The following is a 20060-nucleotide window of genomic DNA, read 5'->3' as shown; positions in this document are numbered from 1 at the left end:
AATGAAATAATTAACTACCTCGAGCACGGGAAGTTGCCCGACGATCCCAAAGCATTACGGGCGTTACGTGCCAAGGATGCACGTTATAGCTTCAAGAAAGGCCAATTATATAGAAAATACTTCCAAGGCCCGATGGACCGGTGTTTAGGCGCGTCAGAAGCTGACTATGTCATGAGAGAAATCCATGAAGGGATTTGTGGCAATCACTCAGGCGCAGAGTCTTTGGTGCTGAAATTGGTACGTGCAGGATATTATTGGCCTCGCATGGAACAAGACGCCAAAGATTTCATAGGAAAATGTGATAAGTGCCAACTCTACGCATCACTAGTACATCAACTAACAGAACCCTTACATTTGGTTTTGTCCCCATGGCCGTTCATGAAATGGGGAATGGACATCATCGGACCGCGGCCATCGGCTCCCGGAAAGGTAAGGTTTCTTTTAATTTTGACTGATTATTTTTCTAAATGGGTAGAAGCAGGTTCTTATCAGGAGATCGGAGAACACAAGTGGTCGATTTCCTATCGGAAAATATAATTTGTAGGTTCGGAATACCAAAAGAGATAGCATGCGACAATGGGCCACAATTTATAGGTGCAAAAGTTACAAAGTTCCTTAAAGACTTGAAAATAAATAGGATCACATCTTATCCTTATCATCAAAGTGCAAATGGTCAAGCGGAGTTAACGAACAAAGTGATTATTCAAAATCTCAAGAAAGGTTGGAAGCAGCAAATGGCTAATGGCCCGAAGAATTACCCGGAGATCTATGGGCCTACTAAACAACGCCAAATCGAGCACATGAGAAACTCCTTTTCCCTTGTTTACGGTGTTGAAGCCCTAATACCGTTAGAAGTGGGCGAACCCACTTTGAGATATTCTCAGACAAATGGAGAATCGAGTGATGAAGCAATGCTAATCAACTTGGAACTGCTCGAGGAACGCATGGACTTAACGCAAGTAAGTATGGCAGCTCAAAAGCAGAGAATAGAGCGATATTATAATCGAAGATCCAACTTCCGTTATTTCAGAATAGGAGACTTGGTTCTAAGGAAAGTAACCCAACGTATCCGGGAGCTCAACGCAGGGAAGCTAGGTCCAATGTGGGAAGGTCCCTACCGGATTTCAGCTATCACTGGGAAAGGTTCATACGAGTTGGAGAATCAGAATGGAGTCAAATTGCCCAACAACTGGACGTGGAACACCTCAAAAGATATTATTGTTGATGAACATTATTCAAGCGGAGAGTATGTGCTGCACTCATTTTCCCTTCGTTCTGTTTTCCTCGCAATTGGGTTTTTCTGGCAAGGTTTTTAATGAGGAAGTGACATAAAGCATACTATGAAGACATCAACAATAAGACCTTTGATAGCAAGGCAAACAAACAAGCTTCCACTCGGGGACGATGAGATAATCTTTGGTTCGATAGCAAATTCCTACTGGGAAGTTAAGTTTGCTATCAAATGGAGGTTACCTGACCGTTCACGAGCACAAACCACTAGAGGACTATTAGGTATTCTTTCACTCGATAGCATGTATTTCTAAGGGGAAGTAAGGTATGTTGTCGAGTGAAGGATTACCTAACAATTCATTAGTGGAATCTTCGAAGGTAAAAGACTTCCAGTGTTTCAATTCGCACTCTTCGTATTCGAACACTGGGGGGGGGGGGGAATGATATGAGGATACGGCAACAATGACTACCACGTCAATCGGGGACCAAAAATCTAGGAACGCAAACAATGACTGCCACGTCAACTGGGGACCAAAAATCTTGGAACGGCAATAATGACTTCCACGTCAACCGGGGACCAAAAATATGGGAACAACAACAATGACTGCCACTTCATCCGAGAAACGAAAATCCAAAAACAAAATGCATCATCGGGACCGTGGACTGCGCATCCATTCCCGTAGAAACAAGTTGTACAAGATAGCCACAAGTAATGGAAAATTTCTTTTATGTATAGCAAGATGCTTATGTATTTTTTGAAATAGAAGGAATAAAATGAAATCCTTTTGCTTTTATCTTATTTCTTGTCTGAACGATGAGCTAACTTTGTCATTTGAAAGTTAAATAAGTACTTCAAATGTTAGTGTCTTAATGAACATGAGATGTCATCTTCAAGAGCGCTGTAAACATAAGAGGGCCCTCTCTTATAAAAACCTTGAAGGGTTGGTTCCGGAAGAATCAATGCCCGAAATCTAAAATGCCATCGCGGAAAAATACATCCGAAGCCGCATATGAAAAGGACGCAAAAAGAAAACTTGCACAAATATTCATAGAAATCCTCACGTAAAAGGAAAACTTGCGCAAATATTCATAGAAACCCTCACGTAAAAGGGAAACGTGCGCAAATATTCATAGAAACCCTCACATAAAAGGGATAATACTTGAAACCAAAATACTTCGAAGAAAAGGCATCCTAGACTACACATAGTAAAATGCAAATAGAACAACATGCGCAAAGTGCTTGAGCAAGTGTAAAAGTTAAAGACTTGCATGTATATTCAAACGAAAGTAAGACTCAAATGATACTTAAGCAAAAAATATGTCTTTATTTACAAGAACGGACCAAAATGATAAAATTACAAAATGGGAAAAGAAAGGAAAAGCTAAATTGCAGCACCTTCGGAACGTTATGAAGGTGAATCCACCGATGGCTCAACATTATCCCCAATTTGGTCTTCAGCATCATCGCCTTCCGATTCCTCTTCAGTTTCCAAAAATTCAGAATCGGAACCAGAAGAACCAGGAGCATCTGACTGCGCTGGGAGTCCATTTTTAGCATCCAACACAAGCTCTCGGGCCTTAGCAACTTCGGCATCAACGTTAATGATACCAGTTTTGGCCTATTCCAAGGTTTTTCTCCTCATGATGTACATGGAATAAGTTGTTTTAACAATGAGGGAAGCCACTCGATGCTTAAGTTCTTCTTTGAGTTGGGTAACCTCGGCAAAAAGTCTTTCCTGGGCAGACCTAGCAGATTTAAGGCTGACGTCGAGGTCGCAGACACTTGAACTAAAGATCCTATTATGCTCGATAGCTTTCAGGTACTTCTCCTCTAGCTGGGCGTGTTTCGCAGCCACAACAGTAAGCTCTTTGAATTTGGAGTTCAAGGCTGCTTCTAAGTTAATCACTCTTTCAGCGGAGGCAGCCTCACGATCAGTTGCAGCAAGAATGACGTCCTGGACTTTAGCCCATTTGGCCTTAGCTTCATCAAATCTAACACTCAGTGGGTCAATATCTTGGCTAAGGGTTACCACTTCTTGCTCTCTCTGCTGCAAACGAGCTTCCAAAACAACGGCCTCAGTAGCTTTGGTTTCTAGTTCCGAGAGGCGGAGAGCAGTTTGGTCATGTTCCACCGAAAGTTGATTTCGTTCAGAAGTAAGCTTTTCCTCTTCACGAATCAACCTTTGAAGGCCCTCAGAAGCAAGAAAGTTGGCCTACAAGACAATAAGAAGTAAAACTTAGAATACATTCATACAAAAGTAGAAGAAGAAATAAAGGAAGAAAAGAACGTACCGCTGCAGCATTGTGCATGGCATTGTTCAACAAGCACTCTCCCAAGAGTGCCTTAATCTTTTCTGAAGCCAAAGGCTTCAGATAGTTAGTAAGCTCCACCGGCCGGGATAGCAAGTTGCATCCGGTAGAGAGCGAAAGAATAACGTTCCTCCTCCTTTGTGGATATTCAGAAGGGGCAGCATAATTTTGCCCTAAATTCCCATGAACTAGGGACTGTGTAAGAGGAACATCATTTTTATGGTCAGGTGTGGCCGATGGAGGTGATGTAGTAACTGCTGGTGGAAGAGTGGATGAATATGGAAGCGATGTAGCAGTTGCTGGTGTTGGTGAAAGTGGAGATGAAGATGATGGAGTTGAAGAATGAGAAACACCTGCATCAAATGCAGTGCCGGCTGTTGGATGCTCGCCAACCAAATACGACAAGGATCCGGTACTCAGCCCCACAGCACCGGTTACAGCAATTGGAGCCCGAAAATGGGAGTTGGCATATTCTACCAAATCAGATTCTCCCCAAAGTGCTAAGACATCGTCTTCAATTGGTGTAACTATCTCAACAGGTCGAGCATCCTGTTGAGATGATGAGGATCGTCGCCTTCTATGTAAAGAAGCTCCCTCATCAACAACTTCTTCATCATCATCGATCAGCACAATGTCTATGACCGGCCCAGAAAGAGGATCAGTCGTCATTGCCTTTGGAGATGACTAGGGGGCATCAGTCTTTGCCCTCATATTCTTTTCCTCGTCCGCGGGGGAACGTCTTCTCTTTGGTTGCTTATCCTCTGGACGGGGACTCCGTAAAGAAGTGTTTGCACCCGAAATAGGCCCGGAGATACCTGTTCGAGTAAGTGCTTCCTGAAGTAGCCTCAATGCATCAGTGGGACCAGCGAAAACGTCCTCCTCGGGGACATCAATAGAGCCCATAGGTAGACCTAGTTCCATGAAAAAATGAGAAGGGTTCAACCAAGTTCTTTATAATAGAAGCAAGGTAAATTAAAATTACCATGATTTTTGGCCTTCCACCCGTATTTAAGGGTCAGCTCTTTCCACAAACGAGTTTCGGGCGTCGTAACATCCAAGATTTTCTAAACCCACCGGTCCAAACCTTCCACCACCGGTGGGATCCATCGAGTTGCTGAAACATGCAAAGAGTGAAGAGTTGATACAACCACAAAGGAATATCTAGTAGAAAGAAATACAAAACAAAGAACTTACGAGTGTGGTTCCAAGCGACCGGAAAGGATGAAGCCGTTGTCGGAATGATGTCATTGGTGGTAACTACAACGAACCGTTCCATCCACCCGCAATCATTGTCATCATCCATGCTAGACAGCAAAGCATGGTGGCCACGCTTGCAATGGTTTATCATTCCCCCGCGGAAGATTTTGGGGGAATAGAGATTCATCATATGAGCTAAGGTTAGCTCCTCTCCAGTTTCATGGAACAAGCGTCGAAGACAGGCGACCATCCTCCACACTGAAGGACTTACCTGTGCCAAACACGCTTAGTAGTGGAGGAAAAACTCCGCAATCACTAAATCAAGCTTTCCACTCAAATAAAATGCACCCAAAGTAAAGGGATACATGTATAAGTATGTAAAACCTTTTTTGGGAAGGGTCACTCGCTTCGATAGATTAGGAGCGATGCTATTTAACTCATGGCAGCGACAATCTTCCTTCACAACAGAAATACTTGAAGGACGAATGGAAGAAGTGTACTTACTAATAGCCCATGTATGAGGGTTAGCAGTTGGGAATTTCTCCTCAAGGTCCTTTGTTGTATTGAGTCTTCATGGGATGATGGAACCCGCCGTTGGAGGAAAAGAGTCCTCGGTTTTGTTTCTGCTTTTTGTAGATACAACACGCTTAGATGAAAAAGCCATCGGAAAAGAAAAAGGAAAGAGTTTGTGTTTGAATAGAATTAGAGAAATGCTGGAAATCAAAGATGCAAATTAGAAGTTCAAAGGAATTTTGAAACGCAAAGGAAAAGAATGTTGCCTATAAGTAAAATTTTGGCGGCTAAATTCAAGGCCATGATTACCTCGATAATCTGCAAAGGCTGTGCTGAATCATGGGATGATGCGTGTTCGGGGCATTAAATGCAGAGAGACGTGCGTCTAATAAACTATCAGAATCCTTCAGAAGGAGTTATAGTAATTCCCGCCAAAAAGGGTGTCGCGACCCAAAATCCGACCACAGGCGTCGTGATGGCACTTAGTCTCTAAGACTAAGTAAGCCGATTATAATTACAATTCAAGGCAATGTTTTTGTAAAAATAGAAACTAACAGCGAAAATAGTTACAAACAACCTCCCAAGACTGGTAATACTGAGTCACGAACTCTAACTGAATACATGAAATGATCTCAAGGATCGAATACTCAATATTGTTTGATTAATAATTAACAGTACAATAAAATGAAAAAGACTGCAAGGGACTGCGACGACCAAGAAGCTCTACCTTGAATCCTCGCGATCACACTCTAACTCTGTCCGAGTCCGATAGCTCCAATACCTGGCTCTGCACAAAAATGTGCAGAAGTGTAGTATGAGTACACTACGGTCGGTACCCAGTAAGTATCAAGACTAACCTCAGTGGAGTAGTGATGAGGTACAGTCGATACACTCACTCATCTAATAACATGTGCAATATAGTATACAAAAATAATATGAAACAAATAAAATTGATGGCAACAATAATCAACCAGTGATGTACACAGCAGGGCAATAAGAACACCATAAATATTGCTCAACAAATAATGAATACAAGTACAACCAATTAATCAAGTCCTTCCAATATAAATCTTTCGCCTATATGTTTTTCAAATAGAAATCTTCAGGATATAATAATTTCAAATAAATCTCTTCCAAATCTCTTTCAAATATAATTCCTTCAAATAAATATTTTTCAAATAAAAATTCTTTCAACTAAATCTCTTTCGAATAAAAGTCACCCTATGACACATCATTTCAAATTCATACTTTTATATTTCAACGGCACCTCGTGCCAATTTCTCTATCACAACCGCACAGACAACTCACGTGCCAAATATCATCATCATTTAACCACGGCACCTCGTACCCACATTTCATATCACAAATGCGCGAACAATTCACGTGCCAATATCATCATTATTTACTCACGGCACCTCGTGCCCACATTTCATATCACAACTGCACGGATAGTTCTCGTTCCAATATCATCATTATTTACTCACGGCACCTCGTGCTCACATTTCAATTCATAATCCGCCTGGCAATAACCACAAGCTCCCAATTTCAAAATAGATGAGACTATTATCAATTTACCAACAACAAGAAAAATTGCATAAGGTATAAAAATGAACACAAGGAAAATCACAACATCACATGAAAATTACTAACGCAATAACCCTATATCATCACATATCATCCCTGACAATAAACACCCTTATCTCTCCTATAGCCACCATTATCACTCCTATAATAGCCTCCCTTATCCCTCCGCCCTGATAATATTAACAGTCACCCTTATTGGTCATATAGCCACCATTATCACTCCTATAATAGCCTCCCTTATCCCTCCGCCCTAACAATATCAATAGCCACCCTTATCGCTCCTATAGCCACCCTTATCACTCCTATAATAGCCTCATTTATCCCTCCGCCCTAACAAAATCAATAGCCACCCTTATCGCTCCTATAGCCACCCTTATCGCTCCGCCCAAACAATATCCCAACACACATAACAACAGTGAAATGCCACTCTTATACCCACATATTATCAACAGCGAAATACTACCCTTATATCCTCAAAATATTAACTCAAATAACACAAATATTTACACGGAATATTATCACGGCAACATAACAAAATCAATTAATATCACAATTTGCCCAATGGCCACAACCAATTCCAAAGATATAACAAAATTAATTAATTTCACAACAAATATCCCAAGGCTCTACACAATGTGTATAAAACCTTAAAACAACAACAAAGATGGAAAATACTCAGTATAGGGCAACGCCTTCATTAATCTAAATTTTTGATAATTATATGACGCCTCGGTTTAAACTTATTTCATTAATTATTTGCAGATGAAGAATCCATAATATAATTATTTTCAGGAAATATCAAATCACCAAACCCACGGAATTCACATAAGTATACAAGCAATAACCACATCAAATTGTCATATAAAAATAAATTCAACAAACGCGAATTGAGGCATGAAAAATAGATGATTTAATAAATACCAACAATTATCCAATTTACTACACAATATGCCTAAGACTTTAACCTAATCAATTTTGCACATATAAGCCAGAGTACGTACTCGTCACCTCGCGTACACGGCTTTTCACATTTCACAAATGGCACATAAGAATCGATGCCTAAGGGGTAATTCCCCCACTCAAGGTTAGGCAAGATATTTACCTTTTTGAAGTTATGAAGATATTCCAAAATTTCCTTCTTGCTTGAATTGACCTCCGAACAGCTCAAATCTATCCAAATTAATTGTATAACTTCATTAAAATTCATCGGAAACAATTCCGGATAATAAAATGTCGACATAAAATTTTATTCTAAAACATTAACCAAAGTCTATGCGGGGCCCCGCCTCTCGGAACCAGATAGAATGTTTACGAAATCCGAAACTCATTCTGATATGAGTTCAACCATATCAAATTTACCAAATTCCGATAACAAATCCTCCTCCAAATCTTGAATTTTCATTTTTATAAAATTTCTACAATTTTCCCCAAATTTCCATCTCAAAATACTAATTAAATGATGAAAACAATGATATATCCATGTATATTAACCAAATCCGAGTTAGAATCATTTACCCCGGTGATTTTCTTGATAATCCCACGAATAATCGCCACAAACCGAGCTCCCGAAGTCCAAAAATGAAAAATATGAGATGAAACCCTCGTTCATATAGTACAAAATCTAATTCCCATTGTGCTGACCGCATATTTATTTGTGCGGTCACACATCCCGGATGCTGTTGTCGCACTCAAAATTGTGCGGCCTCACTTCTGCAGCTCTGCACTACTAGACTTCAGTAAATTGACCATAACTTTCTCTACAAATGTCCAAATGATGATTCGCTTACCTTTCTGGAAACTAGATTCAAAGGGCTGAATCATCTCCAAATTCCTTGTAGATTAAAAGATATAAGCCTCCGAAATCAGAACATCGAACTGCAGAACTCCCCTGGAGTGTGGCCGTGAGCAAATTTGTGTGGCCGCGGAAAGCATTGTGCGGCCGCGGGAAAAATTGTGCGGTCTGCACTATTGCTCTGCGGTCCGCACTTTTCCTCTGCGGTACGCACTTTTTCCCTTCCCTCAACACTTAAAAATGTGCCTCCGCACTTCCAAAAGTTCTAGAACAACATCAGAGTGCCGAAATGCTTGGACTCGCTCAAAACTCACCCCGAAACTCATTCGAGCCACTCGGGACCCCGTCCGAATGTACCAACAAGTCCTATAACACGATACGAACTTACTCGGGCCCTCAAGTCACATCAAACAACATCAAAAACATGAATCACACTCCAATTCAAGCCTATTAAAACTAAGGAAATTCCAACTTCTATGATCGATGCCGAAACCTATCAAATCAAGTCTGATTGACCTCAAATTTTGCACACAAGTCATAAATGACATAATGGAGGTATTCAAATTTTCAGAATCAGATTTCGGCCCCGATATAAAAAATTCAACTCCCCGGTCAAACTTCCACACTTAAATTTCTATTTTAGCCATTTCAAGCCTAATTTAACCAGGGACTTCCAAATGATTTTTCGGACACGCTCCTAAGTCCAAAATCACCATACGGAGCTGTTGGAATCAACAAAATTCTATTCCGGAGTAGTTTGCTCAAAAGTTAACTCTTCGGTCAAATCTTTTCTTTTAAGCTTCTTAAATAAGAATTATTCTTTCAATTTAATCCCAAATCATCCGAAAACCAAACTCGACCACACACGCAAATCATAATACACATCACAAAGCTGCTCGTGACCTTAAGTCGCTGAATGAAACCCTTATTATTAGAACAACAAGTCGGATCGTTACATTCTTCCCCTCTTAAATATACGTTCGTCGTCGAACTTGCCAAGAATTATTCTGAGGACATTAAATTACTGAGTGTATTCTTACACACATATTCGTAGGTGATTCTACGTCACCGCAAATTTAACATGGTCTGACAACACCATCGCAGTTGCAATTATCTCTTTTATCAACATTTATAAATTTTAAAACCAATTTCTTACACTCCAAACATTTTCAAAAGGCCTCATTTTCACATCAATGCACGGTATTAGTTTCAACCGGCTATAGCAACTCGTTCCTATGCACACGTCATACGTATGCCCATAACCACACCTCTGGTCATAATAGTTATTCATAATTAATTCCAGCATACTCAATTAACCTCATATTAATCAAACCCTTATTTCAAATTTTCGCAATACTAACAGCAATATACCCGAATTAAGGAGTCACATTTAACGCCACCTGGTCACTCACATCGTGGGGCTAAAACTTCAATATTTACAACACAATTGTGGCAAAATATGCACAGAAACATATAAAAGAATTATCAAATAAGCCTAACATGCATGACTCCCTATCAGTACTATAGTACAATTTAAATTTCACAAAGGGAGAATTTACACTCATATATTTTTCACCACAAGGACCTCGTCCTTATATAACTTCCACCACGGCTTGTAGCCAGTTTAAATATTTCACATCATATAAAAATGTGAGGATCTCGTCCTCAACTCTGAATCACAAGTATTTTGCACATTGTGCCAACTGAAATTTTTTCATTTCCTTTCTTTCTTTCTTTTAATATATTCCGTAAATAATTTTCACAACACATAATGAAACCAAATTCCAATAGGACATATAATTCATAAAATTGAAATAAATTATTCCAAAATCACATCAAAACCCATTGTAGTGAGTAATAGAAAGTCACTTTTGGACTTATAGCCCTTAATGATGTACAAAAATAAAAATGATAGACACGGGCTAACACCATAAAATCTCCAAACATGGATAAACACGGGAGTGGGGTACAAATTCACTAATCCACCATATAAGGAGCATGAAAGGAGTTCTCCCCTCGATAATCGGAATCGAATAAAAATAATAATAATGCTCCTTTTACTATAATTAAATCATACCTCTAACGACACCATCTGGTGTATCGGCCTCAGCCAATTCATAGAAATTATATCAACGGGCCAGGCCTCCCCCTCTTGGGCGCCCTCTACCCGCCTGTCCTCCACCCCCACTGGCTGTGCACGTGGAGCATCAGTCGAAATAAAACCTATAGCCTGAGTGTTTTGATGAAATTCACCTCTCCCAAGTCTAGGACAATCTCTCATGATGTTCCTAGTATCACCACACTCATAACAACCCCCCCTGAGGTCGCGGCTGCTCGTACTGAACCGTGCTGGATAACTGGAATAACCACTGTAAAAATCTCGTGTCGGTGGTGCACTATAAGAACTTACAGGAGCACCCCGAGTAATCTGTTGTGCGGACTGGGCTGGCCGACTGCTCGAGCCTCCGCCATAATGGGTCATAGCTGAAGAGTAAAATCCATTGAACCCTCTAGAGCTTCGAGACCTTTTGGCCTTCTTATACTCCATTTCCTCACCTTGAATACCTTCAATTCTCATCACAATCTCCACTACTTGTTGAAATGGAGTATCAGTTTGCAACTCTCGAGCCATGTATATTTTAAGATCATAATTGAACCCCTCAATGAATCCGCGGACTCGCTCTCTGACTGTAGGTACCAATATATGTGCATGACACGCTAACTTAGTGAACCTGATAGCATATTCTGACACTGTCATATGGCCCTGACGCAACCGTTCAAACTCTGTGCGCCACGCATCTCGGAGAGTCTGGGGAACAAACTCTTTCAAAAACATTTCCTAAAATTGAGCCCAAGTTGGTGGTGTTGCATCTACTGGTCTACCTTCTTCATAAACTTGCCACCATTGATACGCTGCGCCTGAGAGCTGAAATGTAGTAAAGGCAACTCCACTCATTTCCACAATACCCATGGTGCGGAGAATATGGTGACACTTTTCTAGAAATCCTTGGGCATCTTCTGAAGTTGTGCCACTGAAAGTAGGTGGACTATACCTCTTAAACCTCTCGTCTCTTTTGTTCTTCTTTTGATGCCTCTGGCATGACCTCAGGCAGAATCAGAATAACAGATTGTACCGGTACTATATCTGGAACCTGACCAATATGAACCTATTGCTCTAGAGTACGGGCGGTAGGAGTCTGAGTTACTCCCCAATCTGTGAAATATTTGGTGCAACAGAGATCAATCCCGCCTGAGTTAATGTACCAAACATATTCAAGAACTGTGCTAAAGTCTCCTGAAGTCCTGGGGTAACAACATATACTTCTGGTACTTCTCCCCCAATTGGAGCTACTGGTGGCTCATCAACTGCTGCTCTGACAGGTGCTCTGGTCGCGGTACACGCCCTTCCTCGGCCTCTACCTCGGTCTCTACCTTGGCCCCGGCCTCTTGCGGCCCTAGCAGTATGTGCAAGTGCCTGCTCAGCTGACCCGGTAGTACGTGTCCTCACCATCTGTGAGAGAATAGAGATATAAAAGATCAAATTCCACAATCAATAAATCCGCACGACAGGAATGAAAGAAGTGAAAATTTCCTAATAGCTCTGTAGCCTCTTGATGATAAGTACAGACGTCTCCGTACCAATTCGTAAGACTCTACTAGACTCGTTCGTGACTCGTAAAACCTATGAACCTAGAGCTATGATACCAACTTGTCACAACCCAAAATCCCACCACAGACGTCGTGATGGCAGTTAGTCTCTAAGACTAAGTAAGCCGATTATAATTACAATTTAAGCCATTTTTTCAAAATAGAAACTAACAGTAGAAATAGTTACAAACAACCTCCCAAGACTGGTAATACTGAGTCAAGAACTCTAACTGAATACATGAAATGATCTCAAGGATCGAATACTCAATATTATTTTATTAATAATTAATAGTACAATAAAATGGAAAGACTTCAAGGGACTGCAACGACCAAGCAGCTCTACCTTGAATCCTTGCGATCACACTCTAACTCTGTCCGAGTCTGATAGCTCTAATACCTGGCTCTGTACAAATATGTGCAGAAGTGTAGTATGAGTACACCACCGTCGGTACCCAGTAAGTATCAAGAATAACCTCAATGGAGTAGTGGCGAGGTACAGTCGAGAGACTCACTAGTATAATAATATGTGCAATATAATATACAAATATAATATGAAACAAATAACAATGATGGAAAAAATAATCAACCAGTGATGTACACATCATGGCAACAAGAAAACCATAAATATTGCTCAACAAATAATGAATACAAGTACAACCAATTAATCAAGTCCTTCCAATATAAATCTTTCGCCTATATATTTTTCAAATAGAAATCTTCAGGATATAATACTTTCAAATAAATCTATTTCAAATATAATTCCTTCAAATAAATATTTTTCAAATAAAAATTCTTTCAACTTAATCTCTTTCGAATAAAAGTCACCCTATGACACATCATTTCAAAATCATAAAATACGGGTCTCAAAAATCCTGTGACACTCGTACCAATTTCTCTATCATAACCGCACGGATAACTCACGTGCTAAATATCATCATCATTTAACAACGACACCCCGTGCCCACATTTCATATCACAACTGCACGGACAATTCACGTGCCAATATCATCATTATTTACTCACGGCACCTCATGCCCACATTTTATTTCATAATCCGCCAGGCAATAACAACATGCTCCCAATTTCAACATAGATCAGACTATTATCAATTTACCAACAAGAAGACAAATTGCACAAGGTATAAAAATAAACACAAGAAAAATCACAACATTACATGAAAATTACCAACGCAATAACCCCACATCATCACAAATCATCCCTGACAATAGCCACTATTATCTCTCCTATAGCCACCCTTATCACTCCTATAATAGCCTCCCTTATCCCTCTGCCCTGACAATATCAATAGCCACCCTTATCGCTCATATAGCCACCCTTATCACTCCTATAATAGCCTCCCTTATCCCTCCGCCCTGATAATATCAATAGCCACCCTTATCGCTCATATAGCCACCCTTATCCCTCCGCCCTGACCAGAGGCGGATCCACAGTGTAAAATTTAGTTCACGTGAACTCGTAGTCCTCGGGTTAAAGTATAGATATGATGTACATAATTTGGTATATATGTATATATATATATATATATATATATATATGATGAAACCCATGGTCAAAAGAGACAAAGTGGTGCATTGATTTTGGTCTCTTATTTCCAATAGCTTAAGGTCAGGGGGATACCAACTCTTTTGTTTAATGTTTAAAAAAAAAAGGTAATGGTGCGCCCATCCTCCGAAAATCCTAGATCCGCCTTTGGCCTTGACAATATCAATAACCACCCTTATCCCTCCTATAGCCACCCTTAACTTTCCTATACCCACCCATATCGCTCCGCCCAGACAATATCCCAACACACATAACAACAGTGAAATGCCACCCTTATACCCACATAATATCAATAGCGAAATGCTACCCTTATATCCTCAAAACGTTAACTCAAATAACACAAATATTTACACAGAATATTATCACGGCAACATAACAAAATCAATTCACATCACAATTTGCCCAATGGCCATAACCAATTTCAAAGATATAACAAAATCAATTAATTTCACAACAAATAGCCCAAGGCTCCACACAATGTGTATAAAACCTCAAAACAACAACAGAGATGGAAAATACTCAGTATATGGCAACGCCTTCATTAATCTAAATTCTTGATAATTATATAACGCCTCGGTTTAAACTAATTTCATTAATTATTTGCAGATGGAGAATCCATAATATAATTATTTTCAGGAAATATCAAATCACCAAACACACGGAATTCACATAAGTATACAAGCAATTACCACATCAAATTGTCATATAAAGATAAATTCAACAAACGCGAATTGAGGCATGGAAAATAGATGATTTAACAAATGCCAATAATTATCCAATTTACTACACAATATGCCTAAGACTTTAACCCAATCAATTTTGCACATATAAGCCTGAGTACGTACTCATCACCTCGCGTACACGATTTTTCATATTTCACAAATGGCACATAAGACTCGATGCCTAAGGGGTAATTCCTTCACTCAAGGTTAGGCAAGATACTTACCTTTTTGAAGTTATACCGATATTCCAAAATTTTCTTCTTGCTTGAATTGATCTTCGGACAGCTCAAATCTTTCCAAATTAATTGTATAACTTCATTAAAATTCATCGAAAACAATTCCGGATAATAGAACGTCGACTTAAAATTTTATTCTAAAAATTCAACCAAAGTCAACGCGAGGCCCGCCTCTCGGAACCCGACAGAATTTTCACGAAATCCGAACACCCATTCTGATACGAGTTCAACCATACTAAATTTACCAAATTCTGATAACCAATCGTCCTCCAAATCTTGAATTTTTGTTTTTATAAAATTTCTACAATTTTTCCCAAATTTTCATCTCAAAATACTAATTAAATGATAAAAATAATAATATATTCATGTATATTAACCAAATCCGAGTTAGAATCACTTACCCCGATGATTTTGTTGAAAATCCCACGAAAACCCGCCACAAACCGAGCTCCCAAAGTCCAAAAATAAAAAAAAATGAGATGAAACCCTCGTTCATATAGTACAAAATTTGATCCCCATTGTGTTGACCGCACATTTATTTGTGCGGTCGCACATCCCGGATGTTGCGGTCGCACTCAAATGCGGCCGCACTTCTGCAACTCTGCATTCCTAGGCTTCAGTAAATTGATCATCACTTTCTCTACAAATGTCCAAATGATAATTAGCTAACTTCTTTGGAAACTAGATTCAGAGGGCTACAACTTCTGTTTTTGAATCATCTCCAAATTCCTTGTAGATTAAAAGATATAAGCCTCCGAAGTCAGAACATCGAACCTGTAGAACTCCCCTGGATTGCGGCCGCGAGCAAAATTATGCAGCCGCGGAAAGCATTATGCGGCCGCTGGCAGAATTGTGTAGTCCGCACTTTTGCTCTGCAGTCCGCGCGGGCAGAATTGTGTGGTCTGCACTTTTGCTCTGCGGTCCGCACTTTTTCCCTTGCTTCAGCACTCAAAAATGTGCCCCCGCTCTTCCAAAAGTTCCAGAACAACATCAGAGTGCTGAAATGTCCGGACTCGCTCAAAACTCACCCCGAAACTCATTCGAACCACTCGGGACCCCGTCTGAATGTACCAACAAGTCCTATAACATGATAAGAACTTAGTAGGGCCCTCAAATCACATCAAAAAGTATCAAAAACACGAATCGCACTCCAATTCAAGCCTATTAAAACTAAGAAAATTCCAACTTCTACGATCGATGCCGAAACCTATCAAATCAAGTCCGAATGACCTCAAATTTTGCACACAAGTCATAAATAACATAATGGAGGTATTTAATTTTTCAGAATCGGATGCCGGCCCCGGCCCCGATATCAAAAAGTCAACTCCCTGGTCAAACTTCCAAACTTAAATTTCTATTTTAGCCATTCCAAGCTTAATCTAACTATGGATTTTCAAATGATATTTTGGGCACGCTCCTAAGTCCAAAATCACCATACGGAGTTGTTGGAATCATCAAAATTTTATTCCTGAGTCGTTTGCTCAAAAGTCAACTTTCCGGTCAACTCTTTTCTTTTAAACTTCTTAAATAAGAATTGTTCTTTGAATTTAATCCCGAATCATCCGAAAATCAAATTCAATCACACACACAAATCATAATACACATCACAAAGCTGCTCGTGACCTTAAGTTGCTGAACGAGACGCTAATTATTAGAACGACAAGCTTGGTCGTTACAAAAGTGTTTCTACCAACTTCCTGATAACACAAAGTTATGTCACCGAAAAGCAGGGGGGCAATCTGTATAGGGTAAAATATGATATGACTCGTGGTTGTCTAAAAGGAGGACACGTGGAACCCAAGATGGGGATGGCCGAAGACCGGACGCAACCGTTCCGTTTGTCATCAGAAAGGATAATGTTCATAAATGTACAATAAATGCTCTGTTCCCGGTAGCATTTACTAGGGAATATATTGCAACATTAAGAGTGACGGTCCATTATAGAGAATTTGGTATTTATGTTCACTAATACATCTTCATCAATGACCCTCATAATTAACATTAAATGAGGCCATGATCCTATGACCTCCTTCCCTAGACATAGCTATAAATAGTGAGCTCAATTATCATTGTAAAAGATACGAATTATCTGGCAAAACTGATACTATATTTTATACAAAACTTAATATAATCTTACTTTCTTGCTTTTTGATCTTACCATTGTTGTGCCCGGAAATCGTGTTCGCGGAATCATCATCTTTGCTATTTCATCTATATTTTAAGGCTAAGTATTGTATATTTCTTCAATTATTACATTATTTCAGGATCAGATAAACAAGTACTTAAAACTTTCTCTCCTAGGGATGACCTCTAAGTCTAGCCTCATCTAATAATGAGTGAGATACTGTTGCGGCAATATTGACATATCTGAAACTTCTTTGTTTCTCTCCTGTATCTTTCATGTACAAAATTTACACTTAAATCAAGGGCCTAATTAAACGTTTAAGACTTCGAAATCCCAGTGGCATTAAGAATGTACGTACATAAGTACACTGATCGTAATTTGGTAGCCCAAATTATAGCTATGTATATGAAGTACTAAGATATATCCATTTTCTTCAAACATTGGAGAACAGAATATAGTAATTGTGAATTTTAAAAATAAGTTGTGATAAGTTACAGTTCTTGTAATTTTAAAGCATATGACGACTAAAATGCTAATGCAATAATTTTCTATAATTATAGACATCCTCATAAAAAATATAGAATTTTAGTATGATAAAAGTTATTTTATGTGACACTCTTTCTATTTTTATATATTTAAAAACGAATAACACTTTTTTATATTTAAATACAACTTAATTAATTTTAAACTTCCACTGAATTAGCCTCAATTTCATAATTTATATAGGCACAAAAATCTTATAACTTGTTTAAGACAACAAGTTTAAAAAGTTATTTTTTTATACTCCCTACCCAATTCACATAAAAATAAAATTTTAGGGTTAAAAAAAGTACTAGGACATTGTTTCTGTGGAATCGTAGTTCATGTTTAAACAGGCAAAATGTGAACGTAACTTAAATGACAAAATATTTCCAAAAGCAAGTCCGAAAGTCAAATGCAATTTTTAATTTGTTTTCCAGACGTGACTTCAGTTTTAATGACTTACCTCTAATTAGTTAAGAAGTCAAAATGTAAATGCTGGGAATATTTTAACTATACCGAATCCGAAAAATTCAAATTTAAGTTGATATCAGCATCCAATCAAATACAGATAGGAGCCAACAAATTTCCTAAGTTGCAGCTAAATACAAAATTTGAATTTCAAATAATATTCCAAAACAGCTTCCCCAATTTCCCTCTAAAATCCTACTCAATACAAATCTGAATCCTCAGATATTTTCTAAATTCCTAAAAAGCCATCGGCAACAACGTTGACTAATGATTGTCAACTTAAAAACAAATATTATATAGTAAATGATATTATTTACATTAAATTAATTGATTTTCATGAGTCTTTTTTAGATATGGTTAAGGATTAATATGAGACTTAATCAATAATTTGCTTTGAACTTAAATTATTTATCAAATTTGAGACAGAAATGTTGAAAAGTGAATGGATTGATTAGGGGTAATCTCGTACATAAATTACCAAATAAGCCAAAAAACACATTCACCATTTCAGACCCAATAATTGCCAGTTCAATTTAACGGAATCTCCGCTTCTCCGTTGCAACCCTTAAACCCTCAAGATCCAACTATAAAAACCTCAGTATTTTCACTCATAATTCCAACACCAAATTCCCAGTACTCATTCAAATCCAAACCCAAAATCCAAATCTCAATTGGGGCTTAAGAAAAAGATGAAAGCTTCAATCAAATTTCGTGAGGAGCAGAAACCGTTAATCAGAGCCAAAGTTCCTCTCAGTATACTTAACGTTCCGTTCCAATCAGGAATTGTTGCCGGCGAATCGAAAGAGTTATCGTTGAGTCTCGGTACTTTATTCGATTCTGGACCGTCTTTTAAATTCGCTTATCGTCCTAATGATTCGGCAAACCCGTTTAGTTTTGTGTTCAAAACTGGGATTGGACATTTCGGGTCCCCGATTTCCAGCCCGTTTACTATGAGTGCTGAGTTCAATTTGATTGGGAATCAAAACCCTAGTTTCTTCATTCACTTCAAACCTAATTTCGGTGATTTTTGCGTGAAGAAATCGCACTCCTCTTCGGCCCTCACGAAGAGTTTGAGCTCGAAATCGAACGGCGTTAACGGCGTTGGTCCAATTCACGACGGTTTCGAGAAGCCTTTAGTGAAACCGGCGTTTCTCGGCGGTAAAGTTGGGGTTTTGCCATCGGAATCGGCCGTCGCTGGAGCAGTGGAGAATTTGTTCTCCGGCACGGCGGTCAGCGCACGGACTTCGTTCCCGGTGAGAAACCGTGCGGTGGTGAATTTCAGGTGGGGTCTTAGGTTTCCGACGGTTTCTCCGGCGGAGGATCCGGATACTGTTATACTTGGGAAGAACGACATGTTTTCGCAGGCGGGGATTTCGTTCAGGCAATGTCCGCTGCTGGTGATGAATAAGATTGGCATCGAACACGTGGCGAAAGACGATTCGAAGAAAGGGATGAATGTGCTAGAGAATACTGATTTGGCAAAGGTGTGTTTGGATGTGAAGCAGCAATTGGAGACAATACAAGCTGAGAATGGATTATTAAGAAATGCTTTGAATGATTTAAGATCTGAAATATCTTCAACAAAATTTATTTTTTCGACTAATGAATCTAATGGGAAAGGAACTGAAGATACTGCTAATGAGGAGTTGAAGAAGAAGAAGGCATCGGTGGGAGCTACTGGAGCTTAAATTAGGTGACATTGCTTCATGTTTAAATGTTTTGATCCTATGTTTTTGTTAAAAAGTTTTCTGTTGTTTATGGTGGGATAGAGTAATATTGGATCTTGTTAAAAGAGTTTTTGAGGATTTAAGGTGAAGTAAATCAGTAATAATAGAAAAACAGCTTGTTTTGATAAGGATCTTGATAGTATAGTATGGAGGAAAAGTGATGGTCTAAAATGTAGTACTATATTGATATGCTATACTTATAAGTTCAAGTTCTAGTTTTTGAGAGCTTATTACCTTGTTTGGTAATCCACATTTCGTTTATTATGCAATTTTAGTATATTGTCTAAATCTAATATCACATTATGTATTTCTATGGGAAAAAAATATCAACAACAATATCTCAATACCAAATCATCACTAACATATGTTGCTCCATTAAAATGCACGTGGTAAATATAAACATAAAACAAGGATAACAGGTGG

General features: G+C 38.9%; 1 protein-coding gene across 1 annotated transcript; it reads left to right on the top strand.

The window, feature by feature from the left end:
* The first annotated feature begins 18409 nt into the window (after positions 1-18409).
* Positions 18410-19852, top strand: LOC104098894 (uncharacterized). The gene has a single exon (XM_009605739.4). It carries the CDS (start codon positions 18600-18602, stop codon positions 19596-19598), a length of 999 nt encoding a protein of 332 aa, XP_009604034.1. The 5' UTR covers positions 18410-18599; the 3' UTR covers positions 19599-19852.
* The last annotated feature ends 208 nt before the right edge of the window (positions 19853-20060 follow it).

Source organism: Nicotiana tomentosiformis, chromosome 2 (genome assembly GCF_000390325.3).
Source record: "Nicotiana tomentosiformis chromosome 2, ASM39032v3, whole genome shotgun sequence".
Taxonomy (NCBI): Eukaryota; Viridiplantae; Streptophyta; class Magnoliopsida; order Solanales; family Solanaceae; genus Nicotiana; species Nicotiana tomentosiformis.
Note: the sequence above shows the minus strand (reverse complement) of the source record. Positions and strands in the feature narration are given on the sequence as shown.